Source organism: Cygnus olor, chromosome 3, assembly GCF_009769625.2.
Source record: "Cygnus olor isolate bCygOlo1 chromosome 3, bCygOlo1.pri.v2, whole genome shotgun sequence".
Taxonomy (NCBI): domain Eukaryota; kingdom Metazoa; phylum Chordata; class Aves; order Anseriformes; family Anatidae; genus Cygnus; species Cygnus olor.
Window position 1 is genome coordinate 59,643,902 of NC_049171.1, and position 19,774 is coordinate 59,663,675.

At 43.2% G+C, this 19,774-nt stretch overlaps 1 protein-coding gene across 2 annotated transcripts in view; it reads right to left on the bottom strand.

The window, feature by feature from the left end:
* Nucleotides 1-9,876, bottom strand: part of MOXD1 (monooxygenase DBH like 1) — a 54,655-nt gene extending 44,779 nt beyond the window's left edge. The window contains exons 1-2 of one of the 2 annotated variants that reach the window (XM_040551585.1): nucleotides 9,707-9,876; nucleotides 9,449-9,622 (exon numbers count right to left, since the gene is read on the bottom strand). Coding sequence is in view for 1 of the 2 variants with exons in the window: in XM_040551584.1 (XP_040407518.1) it covers nucleotides 8,839-9,111 (273 nt within the window). In the remaining variant the exon portion in view is untranslated. Of the gene's footprint in view, nucleotides 1-8,838; nucleotides 9,191-9,448; nucleotides 9,623-9,706 lie in introns of those variants that run through there. The other variant, XM_040551584.1, reaches the window with a different exon arrangement.
* Nucleotides 9,877-19,774: the final 9,898 nt, after the last annotated feature.

Here is a 19,774-nt window from a genome sequence, read left to right on the forward strand (position 1 = left end):
CCTTGAATACCAGGCTCCTGAGAATACCTGGGAAGCAAATCCATGCAGCTCACAGAAAGACAGGGATGTTCCTGTATCGCTCAAGTCCTATAACTCCACTGAGTGCAATTGGGCAGCACTAGGAAAATCAGGCATGAATACATTTGCCAGGAGCTATTTATGAGTTATAAACTGCCTCTATTACTATTTTTATTTCTTTTGTTGAAAATCATCCAGATGTTCATCACAAAACTAAAATCAAATAATGTAACAAGAAAATTTCAGAACAGCTCAGAATTTGATTGCTCAATCCCTGACATGAAAACAGTTTGTCTGCCACTTTGAAACCAAAATAAGGCCACGTTGCCAAAACATTCTGATCTCTTTCTGTTCACAGAACAGATTAAGTCAAACTATGCATGTTTTGCTCAATTTATTCATCAGAGCTTAAAAGACTTTAAGACACACATACACGCATGTTTGCATACCAGCCTTAATGAACAAAAGGAGGTTATCAAAAAAGAAAACACACTGACAAGTTGCGATGCCACGTCCTTTTCAACAGTATGTTGGAAAAGTAAGAAAAAGTGTCTGGAAGTTTCAGTCATCTATCCTCATATTTGCTAAGCAAAGCTTGTGTAAAGGCTATTATTTTTTAAACAAATACACTCATGCATTAGCACAGAACATACATAATGTGGGTAACTTTCTTGCAACACAGGTAAGCCCTTTGCAATTTGGGTAAGTGGCATCACAAACATTAAAGGCATAAAGACATGCATCTGGAGATGCTTCATTTCAGAAAGGAAAAATGATAACAAATAAAAGTCCTGTGGACTATGGTGTAACACCATGTTACCACATTTGGACAGCCTATACTCCACTTAAATCCTTGTGTCTGCTCGGGGAGAAAGCTTGGTTCCTCTGAAGGCCTGTAAATGGGACTTACAAGGCCAAAGGACAGTACAGAGGATGAACGCACCAGAAGCCAGACATCAGGCATCTGGGCTTCAGCTGAACAGAAAGTATCTAAATGTGGTCCCAAATGCTCTCAGAGATAGCCTGCCATAACACAGAACTCACCTAAATTTCCAAGTTTCACACATTTAATTCTGTTGAGAAAGGAGTGGGACATGTTCATCAACAGAATCGCAGTGCTTCAATATCTATCACAGATGGTCTGAAACCTGCCTCATTTCAGAACAGCTTATTCTTCCTACCAAATAGGAAAAGGCTCTAATATGGCTACATCTTTTACAAAGATTTGGTTTTGACATGCCATACAGTCAGAAAACCTGTGTGTTTTGTGGGCAAGATTATACTGATACAAATAATTCTGAATTTAATGGAGTTCCAGCACAGATCAGTAAAAATTATCAGGTCCTTAATACCGAATTTCTGAAACACTCAGCAAAAACCTGTAAATACGGCTTTATTTACTGATTCAGCCCTTGAATCCAGATTCTTTGGTTTCTTATGCACACACAGAATATATATGTTAAATAAAGATAAAGCTTCTAAGTTTTACATCAAGTTTACAGAAGCATAGGAGTTACAGAAAGAAGGTAAAGCTGTAATTACTATTTTCCTGGTATGAACATCTTATTTTGATTATTTAAACAATAAATGTTTTAAACAAAGATTTGGAAGCATTATTTGTCATGCCATGAAATAACAAAGATGTTACTCTTATTTTAAAATATACTTAGATAAACTGTTTACTTTTGAAACATTGAAAGTTTCTGCACTCCCATTGATTATATTGCACAAGCTGGCATTTTAAACTGGGGGCTATGCTGTGCGATCAAATAGTTAGGTATCTTGTTCCTTACGCTACCGAGAAGTTGGAACAACATATGGAAAATGAAAAATCTTCTTGATTGTACAAGTTCTTGTATGTTCTTTTCCAGAAGTGAGGCCCATCATGTTGCACAGTTTTTCAGATCCTATTAACCTCCCTCTTTCTCAAAAAAAATGTTGTGTGGCATAAACAGTTTCTGATTGTTGTGCTACAAAGATGGGGAGAATAATTTCTTAAGGTTGCTAAAAAAAAAAAAAAAAGATGCAAATGGGCTTTTTTATCCTCAGAGAATGTAAGCACAGCTGCACCAAGAAGCCTGACCCGAAAAGCACTACCAGCTGTCATCGCATACTTGAACAGGTGTTTATAGGACTCCCTCCCCAGATCTTTACAATGTACAAGCTTGTTTTGTTTATGGTATCCATTTCCCATGCTAAATTATATACAGCACCTTTCAACCTAAAGGAGCAGCAAACAGCTCCCAAACTGTGGCCCCATCCAGCAATCGCCTTGCAGGCTTGGCTCAGGAGCAGCTCTGATTTATGTGTGCTGCCCTCCTCCAGACAGGAGCTCCCTGCCATTCCAGCAGCAGTGGAAGAGTTGCAAGCAAGTCAAGGGACAAGCTAGGAATGGGAAATGAGGGAAAAATCAAGCTTTGTCACAACTAGTCCTCACCTGTGGTCTGCTGGCAGCTTGTGCAGTTTTGAATATCCCCAGACTACCCATCTGATGTCTGAGACCGGGGCTGAAGACAAGCCTGGCAAAGAAATTGGGAAGCTGCAACCAACATGAAAGTTGGCACAAGAGAAGATCTATCCTAGTATAAATAGGATGGATAAATTGCCACAGTATGCAAAAGAAGCGACCAAAACTTCTGTCTGAAATCAGCACCAAGCTATGTCTTTCTGGGTTTCCAAAAAAATAACTGTGGTTAACATTTCTCTTTTTTATTGTTGCATTTAATTCAGATGGAATCCTGCTGCTCATGGTTCCAGCACACACTGGATATTACCACCAAAAAAAAAAAAAAAAAAGCTGTTTGTATTTGGCAAGAAGTAAACAGAGCATGAGTTTACAAATAAGCAAACTAACTTTTTTCAACCCCAAATAATTTCAGCTTGAGTTTAAGGCAAAGATCTTACTATACTCCTATGTCAGTGAAAAGCAAAGCCCACCCACAGAAAACTAACATGAAGTAGTAGGAGTATGAAAGCATCACTGCTTCATGTAGGAACACCTTGAGAGCATTCCAGTAGACTGATCCAATCTTGGGATTGGCCTGCAAATGGAAAAATATCCACAGAAAAAGGTACAGCGGCAGCGATCAAACAGCTGCAGGAAGTTCCTGAAGTCAGTGGGATCAGTAAGTTCAGCTGCTGCCCTGTAAGCAGACTGCTCAGAGCTAATGGACTGCTTTGTTGGGTGTTTTTTTTTTTTTTTTTTTTTTTTACCTACACATCAGATTAGCATGAGATGATTCATTCCTTCCTGAGAAGCCCAGATCTTAGTCACACGGACAGCTCTGACAAGCTGCATCTCCTCCTGGTACGGTTCCAGTTACACTGCCTGAGATACACTGGAGTCGATGTGGCTTGTTTACTTCAGGTATACTACTAACTGTAACAAGGACAGAACATTTTTATCTGTAACAAATAATAATGGGGGGGGTGTCTGTTTTTTAAATGCACACACACACAGACACATTTTCCACTTGTGCATTTACGTACACAGATAATGCATGCACTTGTGTGTACATGTACAGATATTGTCTTTGAAAAAAAAAAAGACATTTTTTACACATGAAATAATTATTTACTGAGAGACGTGTCTTTGCTCATTTAAGCCAGAAGTCATTTGAATACACTTCAGTGTATTTCTCGTATCTCAATTGATGCTGCCCCGGGCTGCCTTCCAGTAGCCAACACCCTGACATCCCTTGGTTTCTGTGGCACTCATGGAAGATACAAAAACTTCACTTTCCACACACACAAATGAAAAGCACTGAATCATGATGGGCTCTCTAGCTGCCACACACAGGTGTATGAAGCATCAGCAGTTTTAAGTTGAAATATAGCATCGCTTATCAGCGTGGAGCATTCGACTGCAGCAGAGTCCCAAGGAGCCTTTATATCAAGAATAAATGTTGATTTTAGAAGTTATACTCCAGCTATATCAGAAGCTATGAAGCTAGATTAAAGGCTGTCCTAACACAAACAGACTAGACAAAACATGTCACAATGTGTTTTAGGGGAAAGAAAACCGTAACTAGGAGATACTGCACGATCCAATCTCACAACTGTACTTTATCACAAGAAACTTTCCTTATACAGGAGCCCATTTAAACAGCACAAGTTTTCTTGTTTTAATAACTTTAATTACTTCAATTATGAGGAAGTTTTCAAAGCACTGCAGGGATTTTGAAGCACAAATATTAATGAGACTCGTTCCCAACATTTCTATATGTGCCTTCAAAAATCTCCCCTCATCCCTCTCCTATTTCTAAGATACTTGCTTATATGGAAAATGAAACCATTACCCCATAATATTAAGCCTTTGCATCACTCATGGTAGCTACTTTTCCATATTGCTCCAGGTGTGAAGCTCTGACTGTAAGAGGTACTTATTTTTTTGGAGCTGTAAGAAAATTTAATTTCCTTGGTGTTGCCAAAATCCAATCTGCAAGCAACACACCAGGTATTTTGGAAACAAACAAACAAACAAAAAACAGCTTGCAAACCAGACCCCTGAGGCCTGCAAAACAGAAGAGCTCCAGAATTATTCTCATCTTCTGTTCACCAACTGTTGCTTCCTTGTCCTAACTATTGTACCTCTGAAAGGGAAATACAAAGCACCCAGCCGGTGGAGATGTACGCTGTAGCGTCTCTTTATGCCCCACATTGAAGCCAAGAGGGCTCATTAGTCATCTGGAGATTTTGCCACAATGCCCGAAGGCATGAAATACCTCCAACAAAGCACCGACTGAAATATGTCAGTGTGGCACTCACTTTGCATCTCTCTTTTGGTGCCTTTCAAGTTGTTTTCTAAACACTTCTTTTGTTGCTGTTGGCATGAGTGCACTTAAAAGCAGCATATCGTTAAGTACAGAGAATGCTCACTGTTTTCTGTCCTTTAAAATCTCTTCCAAGTACTTCCCTGTGAGCAATTAAGCTAACTCCATGGGATACATTTGATAACAGATATTCTTTAGTTTGGGTGACAGTTAACAAGCAAGGCTGTAATGAATAATAAAGTACTTTTTAGTGACACACAGTCCCTATTCACCCTGAGTAGGGACTATTTTTGTGCAAGTTCAACAGAAGGCTCTAACAATGCAACTCTCTTGTATAACTTGCACAAAATAGCCATTCATCAAGGAGGATTACTCTCCCCAAAATGGGGCTCTCAGCAGCTACGTGCTGCGGGTGGGGATGCACAATTCCAGACAGGGGTGGAGACCAAGGAAAAGGCATGGGTCTAGCATGAAAATGCATGCTGTGTCAATTCATAAGCATACACACACACACACACGCACACACAAAGAAGGAAGGAAGGAATGCCAAATGCAAAAGCTGAAGCTGTCCCAAAAACTTTTATGAAGAGCAACACATGCTGCAAGTGACCACAGCAATATTGCAGGGAATATTTTGCTGAGTACAAGCTATTCTTCCAAGCCCACCCCCTCCCTATGGAGATAAAGGCAGCTCTCAGCTCTCCAACACCAGACCCCATCGATATCTTCTACTTTTTCTCAAACATGCTCACCCAAACCCCACATAGTCTGCAGCTGTGCACCACGGGGCTCTCAGGGACGTGCTAGAGTTATGTGCTCACTGATCTACCTCTTTTTGGTGGAGGTGGCTCCCTCAAAATACAACACTGTTGTGCATGTATGCACACATGCATGCACGCTATGTCTTCTACGCCCTCCCCAAAGACGTCTAGGTTCTTGTTCCAAATACTGACTTCCCAAAATGTTACGATAATCAATGCGTAATTTGAGGATCATTCAAAACCTCTTCAAAAAGCTACTCCAGTACTTCTCTCACATGGCATCGTAACACTTTTTATCTTAATATACTTAGAGAAAACTAAAATTCTGTCTTTTGAATCTTTCCAGTCTTTACTCATTATGCCGGACCTCCTTTTCCTTAAATACAATTCAGACATGGAAAAGCAAAGCAAAACAACTAACCCACTACACCAAAGATCACAAAACATCTAAAAACCAATAAAGTAAAATACAATTTCAGACATCCAGAACTTTGAGTCATCAGATTTTTTAAAGGAAAGGCACTGCCTGCTAATGGCGGGAATCACATCCATTTGTTGTGAGAGGATGAAGAATAAATGCCAGAGGAAATGTTCTCTCTCCTCTCTGAAAATGAACTGGAACTTTTCCTCCACCTCGGTACATTGCTCTCTCACAAACCAGGGAGTATCTGCTGTTAGTTCCTTTACAGAGGGTGGTAGTCTAACTGCATTTACACGTCTGCTCCCAGAAGAGGACTCTTCCCTCCGAGAACACTTTCTATTTTTAGAGGAGGAGAGAGGATTTAAGGTGGGGAAAAAGCTAAATTCTCCTAAGAGACTAGCAATTTTAATGCCCACTTGAAAGGTTATAAAGGTGTTTCAGAACAACTTCGAAAAATCAGGCCACTAACTAGCGTCTCAAAACTGTCAAAGAAACCAAAAAATGACCCTTCTAAGAGTTTAGACCACGATGCACATTTTCCGAGTGATGATCAGGGAATAAAAACATATTTCTAAAACCGAAAAGTAAGTTCTTTCATTATATGGTGTACAAATCTTATAGTGTGCAGCTAGGCATAAAACCACATACTTCCAAGGCCGCTATCTATGAAAAAATCTTTTTAGTAGTAACTAAAACTAACTGTAAACGATTATATACAATTAATAAATGAAGTGTTTTTAAAATCTTAACTGTGTGTCTAAGTAAAGAATTAGACACTATTAAAACAGGATTCTGGAACTAGGTATTCGTTTTATATCAGTCTGTGTTGCCTGTCCAGAAAAAAACCTTCGGACAAATTTTGTTTCTTCAAAGCGTTTAGCCCATCCTCTTTGTTTCTCACCTTTCCTTCTTTCAGTGCAGGCACAGAAATCCTTTAACAGACCACCTTTTTCAAAAGACCTCCTCCCAGTTTAAAAATAAAACTTGCTTTGCTGCCTAACTGAAGAAGAAATGGGGATAGTGAAAACACCAAGATGCCAGCAAGCTTAACGGATAGAAGTTATTTCTTCTGTGCCTTATCTACTCCAGAGTGTAACACAATAACTCATAGCACTTTACATAGCAGATGTTTATGTGTTAAATTAGTGTTTCAGGAAAAGTATCAGCTGTTCCCTGACAGGAGGCACTTGCTACAGTCTTTCCCCTTTCTCTCCATGTTGTATTTGCCATGTGATGCCTTTGGAAGAAGAATGGAGTTCTGTATACACGGCATTTTTAAGGGTGCTGAAAACCTGTGAGGGATGCTGAAAAGAGCCACGAAAGTGCACTGGGTGCTGGGGAAAATGACCTGCAGTGGGATACTTACAGAGCTCGATCTATTTATTTTATGCAAAAGAAAATTGAGGAGTGACTTGATTACAGCATATAAATAATTTTATGGGGGCAGGGTGGAGGAAGTAGACTTTTAAATCTGGTAGAGAAAATGCATATCTGGAATCTCAACCTGGCCAGACAAATACTGGAAATGAGGAAGGGCAAAGGCTTGCCACTGCCATAGACTACCAAGGGAAGTGATGGATTCTCCGTTACTGGACGCCTTTACGCTAGGTTTGGATGCCTTTCTGAAATGCTTGCTTTGCACAAAGAGGACAGCCAAATTTTAGCCAAACGGAAAGTTTGGTTTCTTTCAATGCTTAGTAGGTGTATCTTCTGAACTGTAGGGCTCCAGCAAGCCTCACATTCTGCGCCTCTAAGAGCTATGCTGCGCGATGACTAGAATGGGTTTTCTTATTATTAGGGGTTTATTTAGACTGAGGTTTTCTGAAAAAATGATCTTCACTTTGAAATAGGAGAAAAAAATATTCTGGAAATCACTGGTTGGAACTTAAATAAGACAAATATTTGCCTAAACTTGATATAGTAAACTAATAGGGGAAAAATACATTTATGCTAAAAGCACTCTTTTTCCAGAAAAGGTTTGCTTTTGTAGTCCTGACAAACAGTAGGGAGAGATTCTTAACTGTTTGGTTTTCTTATGGCAAAAAGTTAGCAAAAATCCATACTCTTACAAAAGAAAACTCTCAAAATTTAAGCAGCAGCTTCAAAGACCAGCTAGCTCTAACAAAATGAAGAAAGACAGCTCCTCGACCGTACCGGGCATTACTCTGCCCCTAGTTTGTCTCTCTAAAAGTTGTCATCCAGGCAAGGAGGGTGACAGGTCGCCATGCCGAGCCTGGCTCCCCCCTCTGTCCCACGGGACGTGCTCCCTGGCCCCACAGCAACCCCCCAGGCTGGTGCTCAGGGGGGGACCGGCGGAGAGGGTTCCTTCCCCCGGATCCCACCCCCCCGGTGCCTCTCGGAGCAGAGTTTCGCTGCAAGCCCCGGCTGAGCCCACGTCCCCAGCCACGGCCTCAGCAACACCTAGACAGCTAGGGGAAAATATCTAGGGATTTACACGGCCGGGCTCCTCGGGGGTCGCTTTGCCAGGCGAGGGACAAGTGGCGAGTCCCGGCGGCCGCTCCTAAATCCTTTTCGGTGGCAAGGTCGGAGCATCTCCGCGTGAGGAGAGGAGGAAGACAAAGCCCGGGGCCGGCGGGGGCTGTTCCCGGAGCCACGGCCATCGGCAGCCCGGGGCGTTATAGCCTCCCTCGCCCCCGCGGGGCTGCAGGGAGCAAGCCCGGCCGGCGCCGAGCAGGGCGAGAGGAGCGGGGGAGCCGTGCGGGAGGCAGCGGGAGGCCGGCAGCGGGGGGCTGCGGGAGAACCGGGGGTCGGGGAAAGGAGGCTGGCGGGGAAAGGGGGCTCGGGGCGGGGCAGGGCAGGGGAGCGGAGCGGGGGGTGCCGTCTCGGGGAAGGAGCCGGTCCTTACCTGCAGGTAGGGCTGTCCCCCCTCCACGCCCCCCACCACGATGTCTGCCGAGGCCATGCCGCCGCTGGCCGAGAGCCCGAAGCCCACGTAGCCGCGGGTGCGCACCTCCAGGCGGAAGGCGAGGGCGCTGCCGCGGCGGCCCCAGCGCAGGCGGTAGGCGGCCGCCCCGTCGAGCAGGGCGCTGTGCGGGTAGCTCCGCGACGGGGACCCGGACCCGGCGGCGAGCAGGGCGCCCAGCACCGGCACCAGCGCCCAGGGGCGCAGCCGCCGCATCCTCTCGCCACGCGTGTGAGTGTGCGAGGCGTGTGCGCTGCCCCGGCGGCCCGGGGGGGCCGGGAGCCCCGCTCACCCCGCCCCCGCTGCGGGCGGCACCGCGCCGGCCGGCCGGCCCCGTCGGGGGTGCGCGCACCGGGGCCGCCGCCGCCGCTCTGCTCGCCCCCCGTGGGGGTCCCGTCGGGGCTGAGCCCCGCCGGCAGTACCTGGGCATCGCCCCCCCCCCCCCCCCCCACCCCGCGACGGGGGAAGCCCCGCGGTGCGCAGGCGGCCCGGGGTCCGCTTGGAGAAGAAGGCGCTGGATTGCCGGAGGTGCTTTGTGCGAGGTGAAACTTACCGGGAAGAGCCCGGCAGCGCTCAGCGGGAGCGAAACGCGTGCTCCCTGGCAGCCGGCCGGAGTCGCACGGGAGGGGGCTGAGGGCTGCGGCCCTTACGGGCTGCTGGCACCAACAGCACCGGGGCAAACAGCAGCACACGCCGCCATGTGAGCCATACATCGAACTAAACGCCCCTAGAAAAATAAATAAATAAATAAGCGCCAATAATTACTTTCACCTAAAGCATCATAAGAAATTAGGGAAAAAAAAATAGGTACCAGTGAAATGGAAATCATTTTCAAAGGGAAAAGATCGGCGTGGCCTTTCTTCCCGTTATAGAGGTAACTTCACCGCTGCAAACTCGGGCAACTCACAAAATAGAAAACGATGAGATGTTGGTTTGTTAGGTTCTCGTCTCAAAGCCAGCTAACAGCTACAAGGAGATGGGGGTGAATCTAAGCTGAAGCTGCAAGTGCACGATACTTCTGCAGGCCACAGGTGTGGCCTCAGCACTCGAATGGGGGACATGCCCTTTGTAAAACCACGTCTTACACGGCTACACGAAATATGCTTATGTTTTCTGAATGGAGGATATTTCCCAAAACGCGGCTTCATTTTCTTTTAGGCTGTTTATTCTGTTCTTACACAACAGAAACCCCGAGGTAAAGTTTCAGTCCTGTGGACACCACGAGCTCAGGCACCAACCTCACTCCCGGACTGACGGAGCGAGGTACACATCTGCAAGGAGAGCTGTCGTCATGCAACCGTGACAGTGGCCACCACTTGTGCAGAAAAAAAATGGAAAATACTTATTTAAATATACCCTGTGATGTTTAGTAGAAATGATACTGACATCTCAGAAACCTGTACATGACACAGGGTATTCTTGTGTAGAGAGCACCCCATGCAGCCCAGTATGGGCACAGGGAGCAGAAGCAGGGTTCCCAGCCAGCAGGGACGCTAGGGCCGGGGGAAGTGGAAGTGGAGTGGGGTGAGCACTGAGGAAGCTGCCCACAGGCTGTTCCACACAGGAGCAGGCAAGAAACTAAAGAGCAGGCTCCCATGAACCCAGGCTTTGGGTCAGCTGAGCTCATTCCAGTAAATTCAGCCAAAAGTCGAGACAGCAGCACCACCTCGTAACTTGGGCATGCTGCAGAGAAGATGACCAGAGGTTTGTTCCAAGGAGTTTGATGAAAGTGGAGATGCTACAGGGAAGTCTGGTGTTTCAGGTGAGCTGCAGGGAGCCCTGCCTCAGAGTGGGACAGCCCCCCAGCAGCCTGGCATGCAGGTCAGCATCCTGTGCCTGCAGAGCCCATGTCCAGGGCTTCCCTGCTCCACCACGGCTCTGGAGCTAGCCCCAGACTGCTGCTGGGCTTTATTTTCTTTTGTGGGGAAAATGGCATTCTGGAGGCTGAGGGCTGGGACAGAAACAATACTAGAGTTCCTGCAGTGCCCTGTGGGACCAAACGAACTTCTCTCCACGCCGCTCAAGGGTCAGCCTGCGCCTTCACAGCTCTGGAGAGCTGCTGCTGAAAGCTTTATTCACAAGCCTTGGTGACCCTTCACCAACATCTGAGGATGCTAACCTGTCCTCCAGTGACTGAACTGGGCTCAGTGGCACTGCTCATCCCATTGCAGTGCCTGAATTTGGAACACGAGGAGTGCGGGAATAGCAGGCCTGCTGCTTTCCAACCTCCAGCAGATATTTTTCCATTAAAACAAACCATCCAAACAGTTTTGCACAGCTGGCGTGCTTGATCTACAAACACAGTGACAAAACCAACCTTTTCATACTTGCTGCTATTTATAATCCTAAGAACAATACCAATGTAATAAAATTTTCCTAGTGGAGTTAGAAGAGGCACTTTATGGGTAGAGTAGTGCAACCCCAAATCTCACATTAGGACACTTCAGTGACAAAACACTTTTTTTTTTTTTTTTTTTTTTCTCATCAGAATGAGACCAAACTCGTACAAAAGCACATTCTAAATCTGATCCTTGTCCTAGAAGCAATGCTGTGGGCAGGAGTGGGAGGCAACATCTGGTCACCACCTTCTCCTGGCTGAACCCAATCCCACCTCTTCTCTTTCGGAAGAAGGCAGCCACCTCACCAAGCACAGAGTGATTCAGTGAGTGCTTTCCCTCTTTAGATCTCTTACTGACATTATAGAAGATGATCTTGCCTCACACAGTTACACAGCATTGCCCATATACTAAAACACTGTGTAAAAATGTCATTCTTGTTCATGTCACAAACATTTGAGAAAAAAGCACAAGATCTATAAAGCATTAAAAACTTATTACAAATGTAGACATCTTTTGATATAAACCAGTGCCTGTTGTTGCAGAAGACACTCCACCCATGAATTCCCAGAACTGTAAGCAGAGAAAAACCATGTCACAGATGAAGCAACAGCCTCTGCCTATTCAGGGGAAAGCTGCACCTTGCTCGATGAACTATTGAAGCTCTGTAAGAAAGAAATGTAAAAAAATAAAAATAAAAAAATCACTCGGAGCTAACAGTGATGCTGGGTTTCATTCAGAGCAACATCATCTCCCTCAAACAAAACACTTGCCCAAAAAAGGCTCCTGCACCAGGCACCCCATGTTTAATTAGTATAGAAACATTTGAAGCCAAGTGGATAAGGACCTATCCATGTCCTGCAAGAAATGCATGCAGATACATTACATGCACGTGTGGCACCATGCACCTGTGAATAATGCTGTGAAGAATAGTATATAGCAATTACTGAAAATAAATAAAATAAAACAAAACAAAATAAAAATTGCTGTTATGCCTATGTAAAAAGCATTTAAACTCCGGGTATGCGTTGTGTGACATTTAGATGGACCGACAAATAGAAATATAATTATATGTGTCTTAGATTAGTAAATATGAAGCGTAGTTGACCATTTTTAAAAGGTACTTATACATAAAGGTACATATTTTAAAAGCAGTTCCATCTAGGGAGCAAGTGATACATTCTGTGAAAATCCCCAAATAAGGATTGGGACAAATTGGGGTGAAAGGGAAGGAATTCTCCCACACACCTGAGGAGCTACGGCTGCACAGAAATGCCATTGCTGATGTAGCTCGTTGCGGCACTGCCCGTGAATCAGCTCCCAGTATTGCACTGCATGAATGACTGCAACTAAGTGCTTCCTTTCACGGAGGCACTCTTAAAAGAAGTGAAAGGACAACAACCACAACCAAGAGAAATGAGAGACTCTTTGCTGTAAAGCTTGTATGCTTTTCCAACTGGTCTAATAAAAACCTTGCCCTCCAATTTTCTCTCCCAGGAGAAGTGAGAAGTCTCTATGAACTTAACTCAAAGTATTTGGAAATTTGGCAATGTCTGCAGATACCAGCCTGCCAGTGTGGAAAAGAAAGCTAAATAATTCTGCTAATGCTCCCAGCACAGGATTGGGAAAACTTTTCTTTTTTTTTTTTTTTTTTCCTAAAATTGATTTTGTTTTTCTGTCCTCAGGCAAGTAATTTCAAGCATAAGCCTACATGAGCCAAAACTCAGCATAAGAACTGCCAAAAGTGTCCTGGTCCTTATTTATATTAGTCTGAGATTAACAAAACATTTGATACTTAGGTTTAAGGCAGCACAGGAGAGCTCCAAAACTACCCTAACTTGAGCCAGGGTTAAGCTGCTTCAAGAACAGCTAGGTAGGTTTGTTCTACCTACGTTCCCAGTGGTGCCAAATATTTCTTCCAGTGATTAATGTATTTTACTTCATAAGAAGAATTTGTAACTCCTTGGTATGCCGACCAGAAAGCAAAAGCAGAGATACCTTCTTCTCCACTCCCCCCAGCAAAAGAAAAATGCAAGACAAATAGATAAAATGCACAGTAAGAGAATTAGAAAGATTTATAAAAGCCTTCATGCGGTTACTTTGTTTACAGTGATCAGTTAAATTGCAGGTAGATTCCATTGTACAATGTAAAAATAGTTTTTGAGTATTTAGGAAATGGGGTGGAAAAAAGACAAGTGAAAAAAAATATCTCAAAGGACCAGAAGATAAAAGAAGATAAGGTAATAAATCAAATTCCAGACAAAATATTTACTGAAGTGCTGAGTGGTGGAGAACTTGTATCCCCACTTTTACTAATATCTTGCTTTCAGTGGGCTTCTATTTTCAGAAGATGCAATAGAGCCATATATTTCTCCTCTCAGAGCTAGTTCATGCCTTTGATATCTATTCAGAAAAACACAGGAGTGCATAGGAACAGTAAATGCCCAACTTCAGGTGTATTTACACGGCCATGTCATTATTCTCCTGGGTGCAGCTTCAAAAAAAACACCAACAAAATAAGCATCATGCTCTTGTCTCCAAGCTTAATCGAGTAGGTTAGGACAAAACAGTTGTTCCCTACCTCAAGGGTTTTGGTTTTTGTTTTGTTTCCCTCCAAGTCAAGTGTTTTAAACAAATGTTTAACAGCAGCTGAATCATTGTATGTGCCTGAGAAAACGGCACCGGTGGAGGCATAGGTGGAACATTTCCACCTTGCTCTTCTTGGAGCAACTTTGGCCTTGCATCAAGACAAAGGAGCTTTACAGATTGTGTTGCCCAGCAGCCTGTCCTGTGCCTTAGCATTTCGGAGGCAATATCACCGAATCGTAGAACCATTAAGGTTGGAAAAGACCTCCAAGATCATCTGGTCCAACCGTCCCCCTACCACCAATGGCACCCACTAAACCATGTCCCTATGCACTACGTCCAACCTTTCCTTGAACACCCCCAGGGATGGTGACTCCACCACCTCCCTGGGCAACCCGTTCCAATGCCTGACTGCTCTTTCTGAGAAGAAATGTCTCCTAATTTCCAACCTGATAGCCAACCAAATCATGGTTCATCCCACAACCCTTCCTGCTCTTGGCACCCCATCTGCATGGGACACGAGCTGAATTACATACCCTGGGGAGGTTACTCCGTGTCGGTATCATCCCAATATAACAAGCTCCCAGCTGGATCAGCAACCTAACTCTCTAACCCTCTCGCACCCCCCTGACAACAAAATCTGGATTTATGTCGTTCATTCTGATGGGGGACAGAAAAGGAATTCAAAAACTAGGTAAAAGGTTTTTCATTTCATTTTCCACAGGTGAGAACAAAATTCTTGTTGCCTTCTATTAGCAAGATGGTGTTGCAGTGGCTAGGTAATTTGCTAAACATTTATAAAAGACTTTGTGTTTACTAGTAATGTGTAGCCAATATCCCATATGCACGGATTTCCTTGCTGTAAGCTAAAGTGCATAAGAGAACAGCCAGCACACAGCTAACCCAAAGCACACCACCGAGCGCTGGATACAGAACAAACTGGTGGAAATTAAACTTCTATATGTCTATGGGATGTCCTGTTGTCTGCGAACGGACAGAGCATAGAGCTGGGCTGGGCTGCTCCCTGGGTCAATTAGGTGTTAGGCCACTACCTGTAATCAGGCTAAAGCATCGTAATTAAGTGACTCATTAAGGAACAACAGAGACATCATCGCTTTGCCGTCTCTCCCCAGCTCCTATCAACACCTAGGGGCACCCTCGGTAGGGTAGCACCAGGAGCAGAGTTGCCTATCTCCCTGAACTCGCTAGCATCTGCTAAACCTTGATAATTCCCTACAACACTAAAACCTGCCACATGCACTTTACATACAGGTCCTACAGGTTACAGGATGTAGGCCTGAATTTATGAGAAATTCATTGCCTGTAAAGAATATGAAAATAGCATATCGTTTGGAGAGAAGTCGCTGTAGCTTTAAATGCACACAAACCACAGCTGAAAATGCAAAAATAATAATAACAACAATAATAATATATATATATAAAAAAGCTGGAATTTCATACATTGCTTTTTTCAAAACAAGCTAGTGGTCCGAGGCTTCTGGTTGTGGGTGGCTTATGGTACTCCAAAACGTCTGAAATTCCGACACTTCTAAATCAACTTCTCATAGTCCCATTAAAAAATCAACCCATATTTTGGAGTAATGATTCAAAAATTTTGGTGATTATGCAAAACATCTGAATGGATTTGACACAATAGAATAGTTACTCTTTTCTTATATTTCTACATCTAAAAATTAACTCCCATACCCTTCCTCTCACATGGCAAGACAAATCCATGTATTTGGACTAGACACAGGGTGCAGGAAGCCAGCCAACCCCAGAAAGAACAGCCCGTGCCAAGAGGACTCTTACCACAATGACACCAGTGAAAAAAGAGTCCGACTGCTTCTCTCTGCTGTGTCTTAGTCAGTTCAAACATGAGAAAAAATCTGGAAAACCAAAGTTATTAAATTATTTTTTTTTATTGGTTATAACAAGACTGTAGAGACATTTTTCACATATTTTATTGGCTAATTAAATTGTTGCTATCTCCACATAATACTATGTTTTTGAGAGACAGAGTATATGTTAATTGGTTAATAACTTTAATAACAGCTTTTTTTACTAAAAAAAAAAAAAAAGTGGGTTGTCAAATAATTATCAGTCTGAAGGTGTCCTGTGGATTTTTTTTTTTCCCTGAAGGCAGGCTAACCAAAATCAAAATCGAAATGTTTGTTAGAGTAGCACACTCACTAGGTTGGAATTAACTTTGAGAGACCATCTCAGCCAAGCTCTTAGTGCAGGGCAAGAGCAGCTTTTACCTGTGCCAGACCTGAGAGGTGTCTGTCCAGCCTACCCTTCAGGATGTCCTTCAGTGCAGATTTATTTCCGTTCTCCTCTTTCCTTCTCACTTCACTGTGACTGTGACCCATCACCACGCATCCCATTAGACAGCTCTGCTAGGAGGCTAATCTTCATGGAGGCAATTTAAGGCCATAACTGCTGTTCTGAACCTCATACATTTATTTGACTGACTGGAAGCCAACACAGCCGCTCCTGGAGGGGAGAAAGGCCCTTCTTGGTCCCTAGCCTTCGCTGCCTTGCTCTCCCTGTTAGTATAGTTCATGAAACAATGGGTGGATATCTTTTTTCAACCTGTATGACTTTTATAAGAAGTTGAAGTCCCTACCTGTTGCGTAGCTTTGACAAAGCTCGATAGACACCCATTTTTCTAAAGCTAAATGGACAATCTCCACTATTTCCTAATTGGACAGATAAATACAGAAGGCATAACTTTAATTTCTCTCTCTTATTTTTAATGTAAAAATTAGCAGCACAAAAACAAAACAGAAGGAGAATGGGAGGTGGGACTCCTTGCCTTTGAGGAAATACTTTGTTCTGCAGAAGTGGAGCACAACCCCATGTGCAAATGGGCAACTATTCGCAACCCTCTGTGCAAATGGGCTGAATAGCTTGTTGAAGCTATAAATACCCACAAGAAAGAAAAATGTAGCAGAAAGAGGATGCCAAATGTACTGCATCCTTTGGACAACAATGGTAGCATCTGTCCTCCCAATGAATTCTGAAGATTGTCACGCAATTGCTCCATCACATAAAAGTTTCCAGAATTCTTCAACACAGCAAAGCATTGAACACTATCTTCTTTCCATTGAAGTCACTGGTAAATCTCCAAACACAAACAGAACTAACCTTGCTTTTTAGAAGGAAAACATTCCTAGATGAAAAATACCCATTTCTAAAAATTTCAAGCACACTGCTGAGCTGTTTCTTTTCTTATTTATTTATTTATTTTAACTCAGAACAGATGCAATACATTTCGCTTTTAGAAATAACAGCTCCCCTTTCCCCCTGCTTCCCAAACATTTACACATGCACAAGATGGCTTGTGTTTAAGTAATGAATGAAGTTGTGATTAAACAGAATTTATAAATAAAGTGTATGAGGTATACACAAACTGGGGAATGAGTTGCTTGCTTGCTGATTTGAAGGTATATTTATTGTTAGACTTCCAAAAGATGGCATTTAAACATGGTGATCTTTAAAACATCAGGATTTTCCACTTAGACTTTTTTGAGTTGCTTATCACTGGTACTTTTGTCAAGTTTCACAACTAGAAAGACAATCACAGTTACTAGAAAAGTGAAAGGAATATGACAGAAAGCAACATAATTAAAATCCTTAAAATAAACAAATGACATCACCTCTGGACATTAGCAATGGAACACGAACTTGAGGGGACACACAGCATACCTGAACAAGGAACACAAGAATGCAAGACCATAACATCAAGCGTAGAAAGAAAGTCAGAGACATATGATAGAAAAAGTACCCTGAAAGCAGTGATGCTGAAAGAGTCTGTGGCGTCTTGCTAAACAACCTACAGAGCATGAACTCCCAGCATGAAACAACAGAGAGAAGAACTGGCTGTGCCACCAGTGAAGGAGGCAAGCATTGCAATGCTATGTCCCCTGTTCCAGGGTCCATGTACTGAAAAGATATTTAAGAAATTGAAAATATACAAATGATTACTGTAATACTTATTGAAGGTCTTGGGTTTTGGGCTGCTGCATGTCCTGTTCTTACTGAATCTAAGCTGGGTAAAAAGGTTACTGCACCAGTCAAGTCCCAGCTACTCACCATCACTTTCCTAGTCAGGAGTTACCACTGTTATCCCAACTCTCCCTTCCATTTCTATGCTGCTTGTGGTCCTCATTTTATTTCCCTAACTACCCACTAGCCCCTGAAAAAAAAAAATATTGCATTTAAAATCCTTTAAGCTAGCCTACCTCATTATTGTTTTGACCCCACCTGTCTGTTATATAGCTCTGCCCCATATTTGTGTGAGGAAGTCCTGTAATCTCCTTGCAGTGTGACCACTTACTTCAGAGTAAAGTGTAAAGCTGTTTAGACAGAGGTCTGCACCAGGTGGTTTAGGACTATAAGGCAATGTCCTGTCTAGTAAAATAGGCTTGGTCATTTATGTCTTACTTTAAACAGAATTATTTATAAATTTACATTGTTATTCTTTTATACTATAGCTATGTTAAGGATACAGTGTCATCAGTACGTATTATTTTTGAATCTTTGCTGTTTTTTCAGAGATGTTATGCAACATTTCTGAAAATGTTGCAGAAGAAAGAATAAGTATCATTAAAAGATTTCTAGACTTTTTGAGAAAGTTTCTGTCTATACCACAGTGGATCTCAGATGGTTCTTTTAAATATCAGGAAAAAAATAGCTGTCAAATGCCCCCATACGAATACTAACTGTAAAGATTTTCAGCCGTCTGATGTCCATAGGCAGAAACATTTTCAAGTTAGTGCTCACTTCAGCACAGTTACTCTTCCAAACAAAACAGAACAAATCATTGCTTGTAGCACACCATACCAATCCAAAGCACACATGCATATTATTTCAATTTTCATTGATGACAGGTTTGCAAATACACCCATGAGACCAAAGCACGAAACACATACTTATATAAGCAATCTTTCTACATGCGGCTGTACCAGCTGGACACGACATCCACAGACCATTTGCAGGGACTCCTGGGTGGAGCTGTATTGAACACTTTCTGCTGGTGGTATGAATATGGGTCCTTGTCTGCTTTATATCCTCTCAGATGACTCTAGGTGTGGTAAACTGAGCGAGTGTGAAAGTCATCACAAAGATCAGCAGAAGCAGCTGCCTGTTTGCTGGCTTTTATTTTAACTGAGGCTCTAATTCCTTTTGTATTAGTCATAAGTCCATGACATTAACAAAATATCATAGATTATCCCATTATGCCAAAACATTGCTGGGTTGCGGGAAAAAGAAACTACCCCTTCCCATAACTAAGCTTGCTTTAAACTTCCAGGAAAAAAATATTTTATGAAAACATTTACTTTTAATTATGAAGATCAACACGACTTGATTGCTAAATTTACTTCAGGTCAGGTTGTGTGGTCGCTTCATGGTTAGGGGTGGAAGAAAGCAGGGAAAGGCCCCACAGAAGTGCCAAAGCAGGGCCTGCCCTTCACCCAGTCCCAAAGAGTCTGGCAGAAAGGCATACAGATAGAAAAACAGCTCTAATCCCCATTCCTGCAGGCTTTGGTCTTAGAGCTGGCCAGGCTGCAAGCTGTAAATATGCAGGAGTGTTACTTTAGCAGAGCCAGCAGCTGCGGGGGGCACGTTGGGTGCTGGGTGAGGGAGACATTTATTCTGATTGCACACGCAAACTAATAACTGTGCAGATATCAGAGCAGTGCCTTTTGTGCAGTCTGGATGTGGGAATACATGTGCACAAGTCAGTCTTCTCAAATCTCCCTCCTAATGGAGGGAAGGTAAAAGGCATCCCCAAACTGCATTTTTGCAAAGGGCTGCTTTATTAACTAACTGTGTGCCTGCTCCACTTAGGTGCAAAGATTTCAAGCAGCTGACTTTGGTGTTGCTATTGCCTGTGGAATGCCTTGCAAGCAGAATTCTTCCACTGTCCAAGATTTCTTTATGGTACAGCA